At 34.3% G+C, this 15,651-nt stretch overlaps 1 protein-coding gene across 1 annotated transcript in view; it reads left to right on the plus strand.

The window, feature by feature from the left end:
- LOC150093613 (adenomatous polyposis coli protein-like) overlaps window positions 1-15,651 on the plus strand; it is a 372,524-nt gene that overhangs the window by 211,212 nt on the left and 145,661 nt on the right. The window contains exon 11 of the mRNA XM_090413231.1: window positions 12,353-12,570. Coding sequence (XP_090269357.1) covers window positions 12,353-12,570 — 218 coding nt within the window. The remainder of the gene's footprint in view (window positions 1-12,352; window positions 12,571-15,651) is intronic.

A 15,651-nucleotide genomic window follows, 5' to 3' on the forward strand; every position in this document is an offset into this window, starting at 1 on the left:
GCTATGTGGTGGTCTCTTCTCAGTTATGTTTCAATCATATCCCTTCTTTCTTGCCTATTAACTAATTTTATCATTAACAAAATTATTTATACTGCTATAACTCAAATCTATATTTATTTTTATTTTTGGAGTATGACTGAATCCTATTTTCCAATTTTAATTTTCATAATCCATAAGCATTTTCAGAGTAAGATATCTTCAATGTAATTACCCTCTGCAATCTTAGCTCATTATAACCCCCCCCCCCAAAAAAAGGAAATTTGTAAACTATCAGAAAAGTTTGTGCAGTTTTCAGTAGAGGTCGCTGCAATGACTTGTTTGATTTCGTAGTGTTTGCAGAGCACAATTTTTATGTGTGTGTCATAAGGCAAGGATGTGCGTTTCAGTCAATCCTGCATTCTAAGTTAGTGTGCACTCTTTTTCTGTGACTTTGAACCCTTAAAATTTCAGCTGAACCTGGTGTAATTCAGGCTTGTATGCTTCATGAATTTAAACTCAATTCAAAGGATTCAGAAGCATTCCATAAGATATGTGAGACATTTGGGAAAGATGCAGTACCAGAATGTGCTGCACAGAAAGTAGCTGACTTTTCGCTGTTCGTCCTGGTTCCCTGGCAAAAACAACGGGGGCCTTGTTTAACTGGGCGACGCCCCCAGCCAGCATGAAATTTTGTCATGTTGTACCATCATTTTGCATTTTGGTTTAACCAATAAGAATACAATTTGGTCGGCTAAATCCCAAATTGCTAGCCCACCCTCGTTCGTTCAGTATCCAGGTAGATACCCAACAGGATGCACCACGAGAAGGTGAGGATTGGACATTAGGTCAAAAGCTCTTGTCTGTTCTCTGCATTCCTTTAAAGAAGGCTATGTGGTGGTCTCTTCTCAGTTATGTTTCAATCGTATCCCTTCTTTCTTGCCTATTAACTAATTTTATCATTAACAAAATTATTTATACTGCTATAACTCAAATCTATATTTATTTTTATTTTTGGAGTATGACTGAATCCTATTTTCCAATTTTAATTTTCATAATCCATAAGCATTTTCAGAGTAAGATATCTTCAATGTAATTACCCTCTGCAATCTTAGCTCATTATAACCCCCCCCCCCCCCCCCAAAAGGAAATTTGTAAACTATCAGAAAAGTTTGTGCAGTTTTCAGTAGAGGTCGCTGCAATGACTTGTTTGATTTCGTAGTGTTTGCAGAGCACAATTTTTATGTGTGTGTCATAAGGCAAGGATGTGCGTTTCAGTCAATCCTGCATTCTAAGTTAGTGTGCACTCTTTTTCTGTGACTTTGAACCCTTAAAATTTCAGCTGAACCTGGTGTAATTCAGGCTTGTATGCTTCATGAATTTAAACTCAATTCAAAGGATTCAGAAGCATTCCATAAGATATGTGAGACATTTGGGAAAGATGCAGTACCAGAATGTGCTGCACAGAAAGTAGCTGACTTTTCGCTGTTCGCCCTGGTTCCCTGGCAAAAACAACGGAGGCCTTGTTTAACTGGGCGACGCCCCCAGCCAGCATGAAATTTTGTCATGTTGTACCATCATTTTGCATTTTGGTTTAACCAATAAGAATAGAATTTGGTCAACTATTAACTAATTTTATCATTAACAAAATTATTCATACTGCTATAACTCAAATCTATATTTATTTTTATTTTTGGAGCATGACTGAATCCTATTTTCCAATTTTAATTTTCATAATCCATAAGCATTTTCAGAGTAAGATATCTTCAATGTAATTACCCTCTGCAATCTTAGCTCATAATATCCCCCCCCCCCCCCCCCCCAAAAGGAAATTTGTAAACTATCAGAAAAGTTTTTTGTGCAGGTTTTCAGTAGAGGTCGCTGCAATGACTTGTTTGATTTTGTAGTGGTTTGCAGAACGCAATTTTTATGTGTGTGTCATAAGGCAAGGATGTGCGTTTCAGTCAATCCTGCGTTCTAAGTTGATGTGCACTTTTTTTCTGTGAAAATTTCACAGAAAAAGAGTGAAAATTTTTGGTGTAATTCAGGCTTGTATGCTTCATGAATTTAAACTCAATTCAAAGGATTCAGAAGCATTCCATAAGATATGTGAGACATTTGGGAAAGATGCAGTAGCAGAATGTACTGCACAGAAATAGCTTAAAAAAATTTGTTTCTGTGATGAATCACTTAAAGATATGCCATGTTTAGGAAGATCCTCCGTTATTGATAATGAAGAATTATGTGCTCCTGCTGAAAATAAGTCAAGATTAACATGTCAGAATTTTCACAAATGTTTAACGTGAGCGGTGAAACAATTCTTTTACACTTCCATCACAGAAGCTAAGCAAACATATTTACTAAAATAAAGAGCCAAAAGGTTTCAGTTCAGCAATGCAAATTTATCTAAATCAAGTGGATATGAAATCCAGCATTATTTTGGGCAAATCGTGAATGCTGGCAAGTGTTCCCATAAGCGCTCTTGTCAACTTTTGTTTATGAAACTTTCATAGTTTCTACATTTGGCTTTGAAATAATGCTGGATTTAATATCCGCTTGATTTATATAAATTTGCATCACTGAACTGAAGCCTTTTGGCTCTTTATTTTAGTAAATACTTTATGCACCAACTGAGAGTTCGCTGTTGGTCTCTGGGGAAAACCAACCAGTTCGAAACAGCTGTCAGGTCAGTAAAACCTTATCAAAATGGGCCAATAGAAGGCAAATATATGGACACTTGGGCGCTTGCCCAAGTGTTCATGTAGAAATGGCAGCACGTGTTTGCCAGCCTCTTCATCGGTGGCTGCCTATAATTAGTGATAGACATGGGCTGTCACCAGAGCTGCCACTCATATTTTTCGAAATTCCCCAGATTAGACCTCAAAAATTACCCAGATTAGGGAAAAATTCCCCAGGTAGTAATAACCAGTGCTTGGATTTTTAGTTCGGGAAAAAAAAAAAAAAAAAAAAAAAGTGCAAAATATGCTTCCAAGTATACACTAAAAACATCCGAAATATGCTCTTAAACATGCAAAAAATTCAAACTATGCACTTAAATATGTCTTTATTAATTTATAATTCTGCATGGTTTAATTAAAACATTACACATAAATTAAAAACATAATATAAAATACAAAAAATTGACATTTAAATAGTTAGCGACTAACTGACCAGATAATGACTTAAAAATTTGCTCATTTTTTTATTAATTCTCTCTTTCCCTGTAACAAAGTATACTTTCATTAAAAAAAAATGCATAACTTTATATTATAATTGTATAATTTAATAATTCGACTTAATTCATTTTACTTTTTACCTCTTTAAATTTTACAATTTCTCCTCTTTTTTTTATTAATTCTCTCTTTCTCTTTCCCTGTAACAAAGTATACTTTCATTTAAAAAAAAAATTATAAGTTTATATTATACGAAGAATACATGCTTAACTTACTTTAATTGACATTTCCTCCATCTTCTTCGCCAATATCTTCTGGTAATTCATGTTCCCTTTGCTGCTTTGCAGTATTAAGTCGATTTTTATATCTATCATGAACTGTGCGACTTTCCAACTCCTTGATTAATGTTTTCGGTGGCTCCCAAGAAGTACACGTTGCATTTTGTCTCGCTAAGCGCTGCTTTGCTAGGATTCTCTCTCTCACAGTTTCTGTTTTTAATGAATTAGATAATTTTGTTTTTATACAACTCACTTGTGAGAAAATTCGCTCTATGCATGCAGATGAATGCGGCAGAATAGTAAAATTTTTCATAAAATATGACAGTAAACCATATTTATTATTATTCATGCCATCTTTTATGTCAGTCAATGAATGCCAATATCTTTAGGAATTGGTAGATCTGATGCTACGAGACGATAACTTCTCCACTCATCATCTATTTGATTTAACCTAATATCATCAACAAGAGGAATAATGGTAGATGGTGACTGGCTAGGGTCACTAGCAACTTTTGGGTCCAAGATTCGTAATTTTGCAACAATGCTATCTTCATCGAAGACAAATCTTTTATTTGAGAACTAAGTTCCATAAGAACCTTTAAACAATCGTTTTTAAATCTCAACAAAATAGAGTTATCTTCGGAAGGGTTTCTAATTAAGTGCGCCATTGCTCTACCACCGAAGTAAATATCATTGACATTTTTATAGCTGTTTTGGTTTCTTGGATGAATTTCTGATAATTTAGCTGTTCTTAAAATCTCATCTTTAATGAAGCAACTAAGTAAATTGCTGGAATAGTTGGTGTAACCTGAAATGCTCTGATTGAAAATCTATATTAAGTGTATTTACTTTTTCAAGAATATACTGAAGGAAAAAAAGCATTGGTCTGGTTCCAAGGTCAGTAAGTGTATCATAAATTTTTTTGGCATTGTCAATTTTATCTATCCTTGATTCATTTTGAAAGTATAGAACTAATGCATCATACTGTTCTAAAATAGTTGATACCAATTTTTCCCTCGACAGCCACCTGGTTTGAGCAAGTTTTGGAATTTTATGTGTAGCTATATCAGCAGCTTCTTGAATGAGTACAAAATCTCTTTGCCACTTAGCACCGCGGGAGAAGTAGGAGGTTAAATTCTTTAGAAAAGCTTCTAAGTATGAGGGTAAAACACTGACTACATGACTAGCGCATAAAGCAAATGAATGACAAACGCAACCCATCACAAAAACAGATTGGGTGTCATCTTTCAACAGTTTCTGAAACCCACTGTTAACGCCCGTCATGGAGGAACAGTTATCACTACCAAACCCAATGATATTGCTAAGGGGAATGCCATGATCCTGCAGAAGAGTTTTGACAGCACTGTAAAGACTTTTAGCACTTCCATTCTCTACTATGTCTAGTAGACAATGGAAGTGCATCAGCTACATCTTTTTTATCTGTATCAAAATACCGTACAACAACAGCCAAGATTTGAGTGACAGAGATATCTGTACTCTCATCTATTATAATTGAAAATTTTTGATTCTTGCATATTTCGGTAAGTTGAGACTTTTCATGGAATGATATTCCATCCTGAATAACATAAGAAAGTTTAGTTTTCTTCATTGCCAACTTTCCAGCAATTTGGCTATCCGGAAATGTGCGTTTACACATCGTTACAAAATGATCAACATGAGAAAATGGGACGTTATGCTCAGAAAAAGAGCTAGCAATTATTAACTCACTCCTAGCTAATTGTTTATCCTCTGTTGACACTTTCTTATCAAGAAATTGAGTAATAACAGCTGTTGAATTAGCAGACTGATAATTACTTTTATGTTTGGCTGAATCTTTATGCATTATTAGCTCAGATTTGTTTGCGTTTTTATATGTAATATTATAACACTTACAGTAACTGGTATCTTTGCTGTTCATGTCTTGCTGCAGCCAATCTTTTAATTCAGGATATTTTAACCAATCTTCTTTAAATGCTTGAGAATACCACTTCTGTTTTTTCTTTGATAGCTCCATATGGTTGGATTGGAAGTACCATAAATATGAAAATAAGTAAAAATATTGATAATTTAAACAATTTGTCAAACACTGTACAAGCACAAGGATCTCTACGATAACACTGTAAGAGGTTGCGCTATATGTATGTAACGATGTAAAACCTGTGTGATAAGAAAGGGAAAACGAAACCAGAACAGAGCAAAAACGGTTTATTTATCAAAAAAAAAAAAAAAATTGTGAATATAATAGTAAAATATGACAAAAATATTAAAATTCAAACTTCTGTTCAAATTTCTCAAGATTTTGGGAGTATTTTTATTAAAAATCCCTAGGTAGTGGCTAAATTCCCTAGATCTTGGGAAAAATCCCAAGGAGTGGCACCCCTGGCCGTCACAGAGGCTGGCAAACGAGTGCTGCCATCTCTTGGTACCTAACTGTAATAAGATATGTTACTGTGTGAAATAATGTGAGTACTATGGTCGATTTTCTTGAGTTTAGGATGAAAAACCCAAGTTTCCAGGAGAAAAAACCCGCTTGCCCATGACAGAAATCTACCAACTCTGGAACCGGTTGAAAATAGGCTTAAAAAAGTTCCTCCAGTCGGCAACCAGACTTGGACATAAGTCTAACTTCGAGCAACCAAGTGCCACTTCCACTGAGCCACACAGGCCTTTTTATTTTTAATTAAATTAATTAAATTTTAATTTTTATTAATATTTTAATAGGGTAAAGTTTACCCAAAAGCTAGATAGGGTATAAAGGCCTTTCCTACTTCCTATAATGGAATAAAAGGCGTTAGCTGATTTTTTTTTTTTTTAAATAAAAATATTAATTAAACGTGTTTCTGATATTAATATTTTATAATAAAGAATGAATGCATTTAAGGCATGTTATGATGAGCTGTATGTGTGACACTGGGACCTCACACAAGTTTCTTAATTCCATGGAGGTCTGATAATGTAATAATAATGCCACTTTACGTGATACACACACACACACACACACACTTTTATTGCATTTTAAATCCCATATAAATTAAAATGGTGTGTTAATTTGAAAAATATAACATTAAATTCCTTAATATTTTTACTACACACACACCCTCCTGCTAGTAAGGTAACTGTCATGTCATCAGTTGCACACACACAACATAATTGATTCAAAATATCAGTAACAGTCCGGTTTCTGTCTTAGCAACTGCCCAATTTAGGACTATTCCTAAAGCAATAAGTACTTTGCAACTTGGATGTTCACTTGCTGCAGTTACTAAGCAGATAAGGTTGATAATGGATAACAAAATATAACATTCTCTATTAATTTTTTACCTCATTGGTATGATATTTTAGCTTTTAAAGTTATAATTCTCTTAATAAATTTTAATTCACTCATAATCGAATAGGAATATGCTATTTATTACATTTTTTTTTTCTAACAAAATCTTGTTCTACAATTTTTTTCTAACAAAAGCTTGTTCTACAAATTTAAAAAAAAAAAAAAATTGAATACTATATTTTAAAAACACCCAGATATCATATCTAAGGCAAAATGTGTCAAGAGAGTAATTTAAAATGGTCTCAGAGCTAATTTATTATTATATTTGTTCTCAGAGTTAAAACTCTGTGAGAACAAATATAATAATAAAATGTGAATGTGGAAGAAAAGTCCAAAAGTTTAACAGAGACATAAAAATTGCATAATTCATTTTAAAGATGTTAAGTATATGATATACAACTTTTTTAAACATCCCAAAATTCACCAAATATTAATGGCTAATAAACAATTAAACTTTGGATTAAAAATTTCGCTAACTTTTTCTAATAAGTGGTGTTTATTATAGTGTTAAGAAATTTCTGCAAAATTAAAAAAAACAATGATAGAGGATATAAATATTACATAAAATAAAGAATGAAGAAAAATCTTTAATTGTTATAAATAACTTTTTTATTTCTCGATGTTTCGACCTTCGTCCCGTAAACTCAAGAAAATCGATCATAGAACCCACATTATTTCACACATTAAATATATTGTGTTAGGGACCACGAGATGGCGGCACTTGTTAGGCCGTCTCTCTTCACTGCATGCTGCTTAATTAGTGATAGCCTTGGGGAAGCTATCTCTGATTGGTACCAGTGGAGGTTGAACTGCCCATTCAGCCTCCAAAAAGTTAGATAGGGCTGAAATGGCCTCGCCTACTCCCTATACAGGAATAAAAAGGCGTTAGCTGATTTTTTTTTTTTTTCTCGACCTTCATATTAAGGTCATCATCTGGAGTATATACAGATATACAAGGACAAGCTGAGTTACATTTCACACAGTAAGCTAAAGAAACAATGATTTGATCACCGGTTATTCTGCTGGCATGACCTCTAGTAAAAAAAAAAAAATAGAGATAAAATTAATTAAATATTTAGAAACTACATCAAAGCTTAATTCTATTTAAGATAACATGGGAGAAACATTCTTTCATATAGATAGTTTTCTTACAGTAATAATGATGTCCTTTTTTTTTTAAGATGACAATTGTTATATTAGATTTATGAATCTAGATTATCTACAGTCCTGTTTATAGTTAGCTCTTAGGGAGAAAGGTTCTGTGGGTAGAATATGTGCCTTCCATATGGTTGGGATTTTTAGACCATCATTATTGATCAGTTGGGATGGTTGATAAGAATCTCACAGGCTTCCTTAAATTTGCATTCATACTATGTTTTGGTGTGATGTAAACAACTGGTGCTTTTCCAGTCAATTCTATGTAAAGTGTTCAGGGCATGAGCAGAAAAGCCAGCTTCACTATAGTTATTATATTTAATGTGTCGTTTATGTTCCTTTTGTCTGATAGGAATTGTGCGTTCTGTTTCCCCTATATATGGTAGATTTTCAGGTTCAATAAATACTCCAGGGAGGGCCGGTGGAGGGAGTGGGTCTTTGGATGAGTTGAGTCAGCCTTTTAATTTTGCAGGAGATTTAAAGGTTGCTTTAAGGTTGTATTTCTGTAGTGTTCTATTTATTTTATCTGATGTCCCTTTAATGTAAGGATTGGTTATAGTTTTATTGTAGTCTGATTTATCTTTGTTTTTTGTTGAGGTCTTGTAGAGAATTTTGTTAATAGTGTTTTGGCTGTAACCATTTTTTAGAAAAGTATTGCTGATAACTTTAAATTTGTCTTTCAGTGCTTGTTCATTGGAGCAGATCTTCAAAGCCCTGTTTTTTAGAGTATTAATGACACCTAGTTTTTGTGTTGGGTGGTGGTAGGAGTTTATGTGTATATGTTGGCCCATATGTCCAGTAAACAGTGAAGGAAAGACTGCCAGAAGGAAGATGTGTGACAAGTGTATCTAGAAACGGAAGTGTGTTATGTTTTTCAATCTCAGTTGTAAACTGTATGCGTTTGTGTTGTTTGTTTAGGTAGCTAAAGAAAGTGTCTAGTGGCCATGGGGCCAGATCATGAAAACATCGTCAACGTATCTAAGCCAAACTTTGGGTTTTAAAAGGAGGGGAATTTAGAGCATGTTGCTCGAAATGTTCCAAATAAAAGTTAGCAATGTGTGTGTGTGGGGGGGGGGGGGATAATGGTGAGCCCATGGCTGTGCCTTCTTTTTGTAGGTAGAAAGCATTTTTGACATACAAAATAACCAGAACGTAATACATGTGCAAAGAGCACCCTGATATCTAGAGGGAATTTATTCTGTAAAAGAAGGATTGTGTCATTGATTGGGATATTTGTAAAGATACATTTAAACTGACTAATAAATCATCTTTCTCTAATGTAATGTCTTTGATTATGTTTATGAAGTGTGTGTTTCTGATATAGGAGGGGGAATGACCTACCAACTCCTTGAGTGTTGCCGCTAATTTCTTGCCTAGATGATAATTCGGGATGTCTGTACCTTTGACTATCGGCAGGAGTGGTGTGTTTTGTTTATGTATCTTTGGTAGACCGTAAATTCTTGGGGAGTGAGCGTATTGCGGAAGTAATTTTTTGACTGTATCTTTGGGCCAATGTAGCAATTGATTTAAGTAGTTTCTCTGTTTTCTTTTTTATTCTATTGGTTGAGTCGTAGTTAATAAGTTGGTTTGTACTATTGTCCGAGACTAGCAGATTCATTTTTTCTAAATATGTGATTCGGTTTAGAATAACGGTGGCACTTCCTTTATCGGCTCTAGTTATCACGGTGTTTGGATTTGATTTTATTGATTTCACCGCTGTTAATTTGTGTTTCGCTAAGTTGCTTGTTATTGTTTTCTTATAATTTATATTTAAAATGTTGGCTGTTTCTAAACGTATTTTATCTGCTATGGTATTCGGGATGAATCTTAAGCCTCTTTCAATATTACGAATAAAATCCAGTTTGTTCATCGTTCTGGATGCTACGGCAAAATTTAGACCTTTGCTGAGTAGTGAGAGTTCATCTTTGCTTAAGGCATGGTTGGATAGGTTAACTACTTTTTTAAATTTTAATTTTAATTAGGTTAACTACGTTACTGTTACCTGCAGGCGATTGGTGGCTCCTGATGTTTCATACTTCTGGTTGGTTGTTAACGTTCACTGTGGGGAAATAACAAATAGCATAGCAGAGAAACTATAAAGTGAAAAAAGTAATCAAAATTTATAAAAAAATAATGCTGTGTACCCTTCAAGACCTTTTGACTGAAAAAGTTGCACCTAATATGCCTTATAAGATTTGTGAAAATGTGACTGTCTTATACAGAAGTGGCATACAGTTTCACCAGTGGTTAACACACATGGAAACACTGATCTAGATCATATGTTGTACATTAACACATTCAATGTGTCAATGTACAATAATTAATACATTGGATGTGGATCACATCCAAAGTGCAGTCCACAGATGTAATGGTTGCTTGTACGGAGTCTGTTCAATAAGTAATGACTATATTTATACAGAAAACAGATTACCTTTAATCGTCATCATTTACATGGTCTTTTTCGAAGTAACTACCGTGAGACGCGATGCATTTGTCCCAACATTGTGTCCACTTCTTAAACACATGTGAAAGTTCGTTTTTTGAGAGTTCTTTCAAAACCGCCTCCGCAGCTTTTACACATGCTTTGTTGCTTTCGAAATGGTGGCCTCTTAGTGGTTTCTTGAGCTGAGAAAAGCCAGAAATCGCACGGTGCGAGATCAGGACTGTATGGAAGGTGTGGTAGGATATCTATGTTGTTCTTCTGCAAAAAGTCCACTACACCACCAGCAATATGTGGCCTTGCATTATCGTGGTGCAATAAGAAGCCATTCTTCAGCAATGGACGCTTCCTTTTGACGTGCTGTACCATTGTCCGTAAAACATCCGCATAGTGTGAGCCGTTTACGGTATTCCCAGGTTCTGCAGCGTGTTGGTAAACAATGCCTTTATAGTCAAAAAACATTATGTTTATAACTTTACCAGCCGATTTTACAGTTTTTGCTTTCTTGGGGATAGGCGAAGACGGATGCTTCCATTCACTGCTTTGTTGTTTCATTGTAGGGTCATAGTGATACAACCAAGCTTTATCTGCTGTAATAATGCGTTTTAAGAAGTTGTCGCCCTCTTGTATCAGTCTTTCTTTCCATTCTGTGCACACACCCACTCGATGCTGCATTTGCTCTGGTGTCAATAATTTTGGAATCCATCGGGCGCAAACACATTTCAGTCCCAAATGTTCAGCCATGATTGAGTAAACACTTCCCACAGAAATATTCAGGACAACATGCAGCTGGCGTACTATAATTCTGCGATCCTCCTTGATGATAATCGCTGCTGTGTTGATCATTGTCTCTGTGATTCAGGACAACATGTAGCTGGCGTACTATAATTTTGCGATCCTCCTTGATGATAATCGCTGCTGTGTTGATCATTGTCTCTGTGATGGACGTTGAAGGCCTTCCCTCATGGTCAAGATCTTCCACATTTTGCCTTCCTTCCTTAAAGGTTTTATGCCAGCAAAAAAACTTGCCCTCGACATTGCTTCATCGTGGAAAGCTTCGCATATCATGTTAAACGTGTCCGATGCTGATTTTTGCAAATGCACACAAAATTTAGTCGCATGACGCTGTTCCAAGTATACGCTTCCATTTCGAGGACTTGTTGCGGCTCGTAGGCACGGCGAAACAAGCTTGCGTTTAGTCACGTGACACTCTGGCACATCATCCCATATACGCCATCTATTAGCCTCTTTTGTTAATACAGACAGCAACATTTCTTTATTCCACAGAAATTAATATTGTGATGAGTGGTTTCGCGACAGTAAAATTAGTTTTATTACTTATTGAACAGCCCTCGTACATGGGTTATTATTGTTTTATATTATCTTCAGTTTATTTTAACTTTAAGATCAAATTTTCTATTTTAATAGCTCCTTCCATAACTTATCAATACGGATACTACATAGCACATTAAAACAAAGGATTTAATTTGTTCGTCTATTTGACTGATTAGTATTATTGGTCCAAAGCAGAAAATAAATTAAAATAAACAGTTGAGAGAAAAGTAGAAGGTATTCAAAACTTTACAAGTCAAAGCAGAGTAGTTGAGTTTGTCATCTTTCAAGTTTGAATGAAAGAGACATGATGTTTAATTTGTGCATCTTTAAGTTGAATAGATACACTTAGAAAGTATAATTACTGTTGTTAATATTTTATTAACAATGCAAAACTAGATAGATCCATATGCAGCATTTATTAGTTAGACTAAGATTTCTACCCACAAATAAATTCTTTGTAAATAATTAATTTAATTTGTTCTTGCTTGGCTTGGTTGTTATTTCTCTCTTGGATGCATGCACAGACTCAAAAGGATTGTTATGTAAATTATTGTATATGTAATTAATAAATTAAACTTTAATGTTAAATTTTGTTTTACGTTATTGGAAATGAATACCCATTATATTTAGAAACTTACGAATTGATACCTTTTATTTTTTTTATCAGGAGGATTACAGGCAATTGCTGAATTAATTCAAATTGATCATGATGTTCATGGTAACACAAGTGACCAGTATTGTGTTATACTTAGGCGTTATGCATGCATGGCACTTACTAATCTTACGTTTGGTGATGGTACAAATAAAGCTCTTCTCTGTTCGATGAAATCCTTTATGTGTGCACTAGTTTCTCAGCTACACTCACCTAGTGAGGATCTTAGGCAGGTTGGTGATGTATTTTAAAGTTTTTTTTTAATATTGCTTTGGAAAATTTATTTATTGATTTCTCTCCTAAAAATGTTGCATATACATTGAGTTTTCATTTTAAAAATTTCATAGATTTTATATTATACTAAATATATGATTAATTTTTTTTTTACAGTTGACTCTTACCATAGCAAACTTCTAGAGACTGAATAATCTTTTCTAGTGGATTGTTTGTTATAAAGAAATTTATTTAGATTGATATTCTGCCTGTAATGCTTTCTAAACCAGGACTTTCCATTTATAGTAAAATTTATTTTGAAGGTGTTTAGTCTAGTGAGGGATGACTGTAACTGATATTGACCTTGTAAATGTATTATGTTATAAATTGCTTAATAATTAGACAATTAGTAAATAAACAAGAAGACTTTGGTATATGATAATACAATGAACATAAGTATCATAGGTGCCCTAATATTTAAATTATTTGCTACCTGAGGACTCAAGTAGTTATAGGATATGTGCTCTAAAAATGTACATATAAATCAAATTCCAGATACAGTGGATCTCTCTCTCTCTGACCCATCTCTAAGAAGGAAAATGAAACTGAATGAGAATGAATTTCCCTGCTGATATTCCAAGTCACATTTATGTAGTCATACTTAAGAAGAGGCTAAGAAAATTGTGGAATAGAAACTTAGGGATGAACAAGCTGGTTACAAGCCAAATAGGTATTGTCAGGACCAGAATTTCACTTTAAAACAAACATTAAAGAAATTATGAGAATTTGAAAGAATCTGTGTTCAAGTTTTCTGAAAAAAGGCATATGATAAGGTGCCAAGAAGAAACTTCTTTAAAATGCTACAATTATATGGTGTAAGTAGAACTTTATACAGGACACTGTGTAGGCTGCACTTGTAAGTTGTAAGCCAGCAGTTAAATTTGAAGGATGCACAAAAAATTGGGTTTTTGTAAAATAGTAGTGTGCATTTTTTTAATATAAAAAACAAACTGTATAATGTCAAAATATGACATAGTATATATTCAAAGTTCTTCTGTAACTGTATATTCTTCTAATCACATAGAAGAATATAAGTTAACTTTTAATTCCTTCCTTCCTTCTTCCATCAGTCCTTGAGGGTGGGTTGAGTCCCCTAATGAGAGTTTTATGATGAATCAGTGCAGCCTGCTCATCACTCCTGAGGGGTATGCAGCAGTGGAGTGACTGTATTTTATTGTTGTAGATCTGTGTGTTCATGGGACCAGTTTGCTTGTTCTGAGGGATAAAAAACCTTCCACATCTGTATGAGACCTGCTAGCTCACCCTTAGTTGAAAGGGACCAGATAAAGGTTCCTCACATCACTGATGAATCAAACCAGCTCTTTCTGACCAAAGGGCTTCATCTATACTGACTGAGCTACGGAGGTTCCATATATATAAAAATTACATAATTATACTTGTTTCCCTGGTAGTTTCATAGTGTTTCCTCCTACTTGAACGACTGAGACACGTGGAAGTATACGCATTCTTTCTTTCTTGTGTTCATATTCAAATGTAGCTGATTCTGCTTTCTTCCTGAATATGTTCATGTGTTACATTGATTGAAATATATAGGTGTATTTAATTAATTCTAATTTCCTTTTCAAGTGTGAAATCGTTATTTAAAAAAAAAAGAAAAGTATTATGTCTATACACATTTCATCACTAGTAACTCACCCCCAACCACCATGACAAGATCAGTTTGATGGGATTCTCACTTTTCTCTATCCTTTCCTGGTAAACATATCACTTCTTTTATCTACAGCCTCCAAAAACATGAGACCTTTTTATTCAAGGCATTACTTTTCACGTGTATACCTAATTCTGTACAAACTCAAACCCTTCTTTAGGCTACTACTCTCACATTTGTGATGGTGGTGCACTACAAAGCTTTCTAAAAATTGATGTTGTCAATGTCGTTACCCCCACCCCATTTCTACCAAATCTGTAGCAACAGCAGCTGCCCAATGTCTATTGACAGTTGAACGTAAATAAATATATATTTTTGAATTTAAATTTTGTATGGTAACCCATTCATCTCTCATTTCATCCATTTCTCTGGAACAGGTTTCCCATGAAGTATTTCTTGGAGAACTATCTCAATATTTCCTGTGAGATTCAAAATGAGAAACAGATAATTTTTCTTATCTCCTCTGGCAAAAATTAGTCTGAATGTAAACTCAGAGCGAAATAGGTTATCATGATGTAATATAAGCCACAAAAAAAAGTGTTTATAAATTAAGAAAATACAGCCACTCCTTAATTTATATAAGGGTTGCATTCTGTGGAATTTTATGCAAGTCAGAATTTCCCTAAATGTGCTTATTCAGCATTTGCAACTGTGCAGTGTGAATTTGATTGAGCAAAAAAAGAACTATTCAATGAACATGGGAATAGAATTATTCTTACATTTCTTTATAAATAGTTCTTGCTTTTGCTTGATTGGTCATTAGGCTCAGTGGCTTTTGCTTTTGAATCAGATTTTCCATCCACATCACTATAGCTTTTTCATCTTTGATATGTCACCTGAAAACTGTTTTGTGATCACTGTTCTTTAATGTGTTGGTCCTTGAGCATATTCTTTACTATGTGCATTGTCCTTTAAAAAAGCATTCACTGTTGAAGCAGTGAGACCTAATTCCTGTGCAAGATGACACTTTTTGTTGCCTAGTACTGCCACCAGTTGCACTTTCCTTTGATCACTTTCACTTCATCATTGTAATAAGCATTAAAAATAAAAAAGTACAGTGGCTGACAAGGTTAAAAAGAACACTGACAGTACAACCATATGTGTCTGATCCAAATGCTTACTGTATGTTACAATAATATAGTAAGCATTCATTCAGCTACTGTAATTCATTAAGAGGCACCAACTACTGGAGGCTTGTGGAGTTATGTGGTCTGTATATTTTTGCCATCCTAGTTGGATCCCCTATTTATTTCCTGTGGGATGCAAAATACATTTTCACAATTTTTTTAAGTTTGCACTGCTGCCAAAAATTTATCTGAAGTTGAGTGTTGCGTAAGGTGAGAGAGCATTTGTATCTTCTATTTTCTGTAAA

Source organism: Typopeltis vanoorti, chromosome 23, assembly GCF_054136105.1.
Source record: "Typopeltis vanoorti isolate ZY-2024b chromosome 23, IOZ_Tvanoo_1.0, whole genome shotgun sequence".
NCBI classification, from domain to species: domain Eukaryota; kingdom Metazoa; phylum Arthropoda; class Arachnida; order Uropygi; family Thelyphonidae; genus Typopeltis; species Typopeltis vanoorti.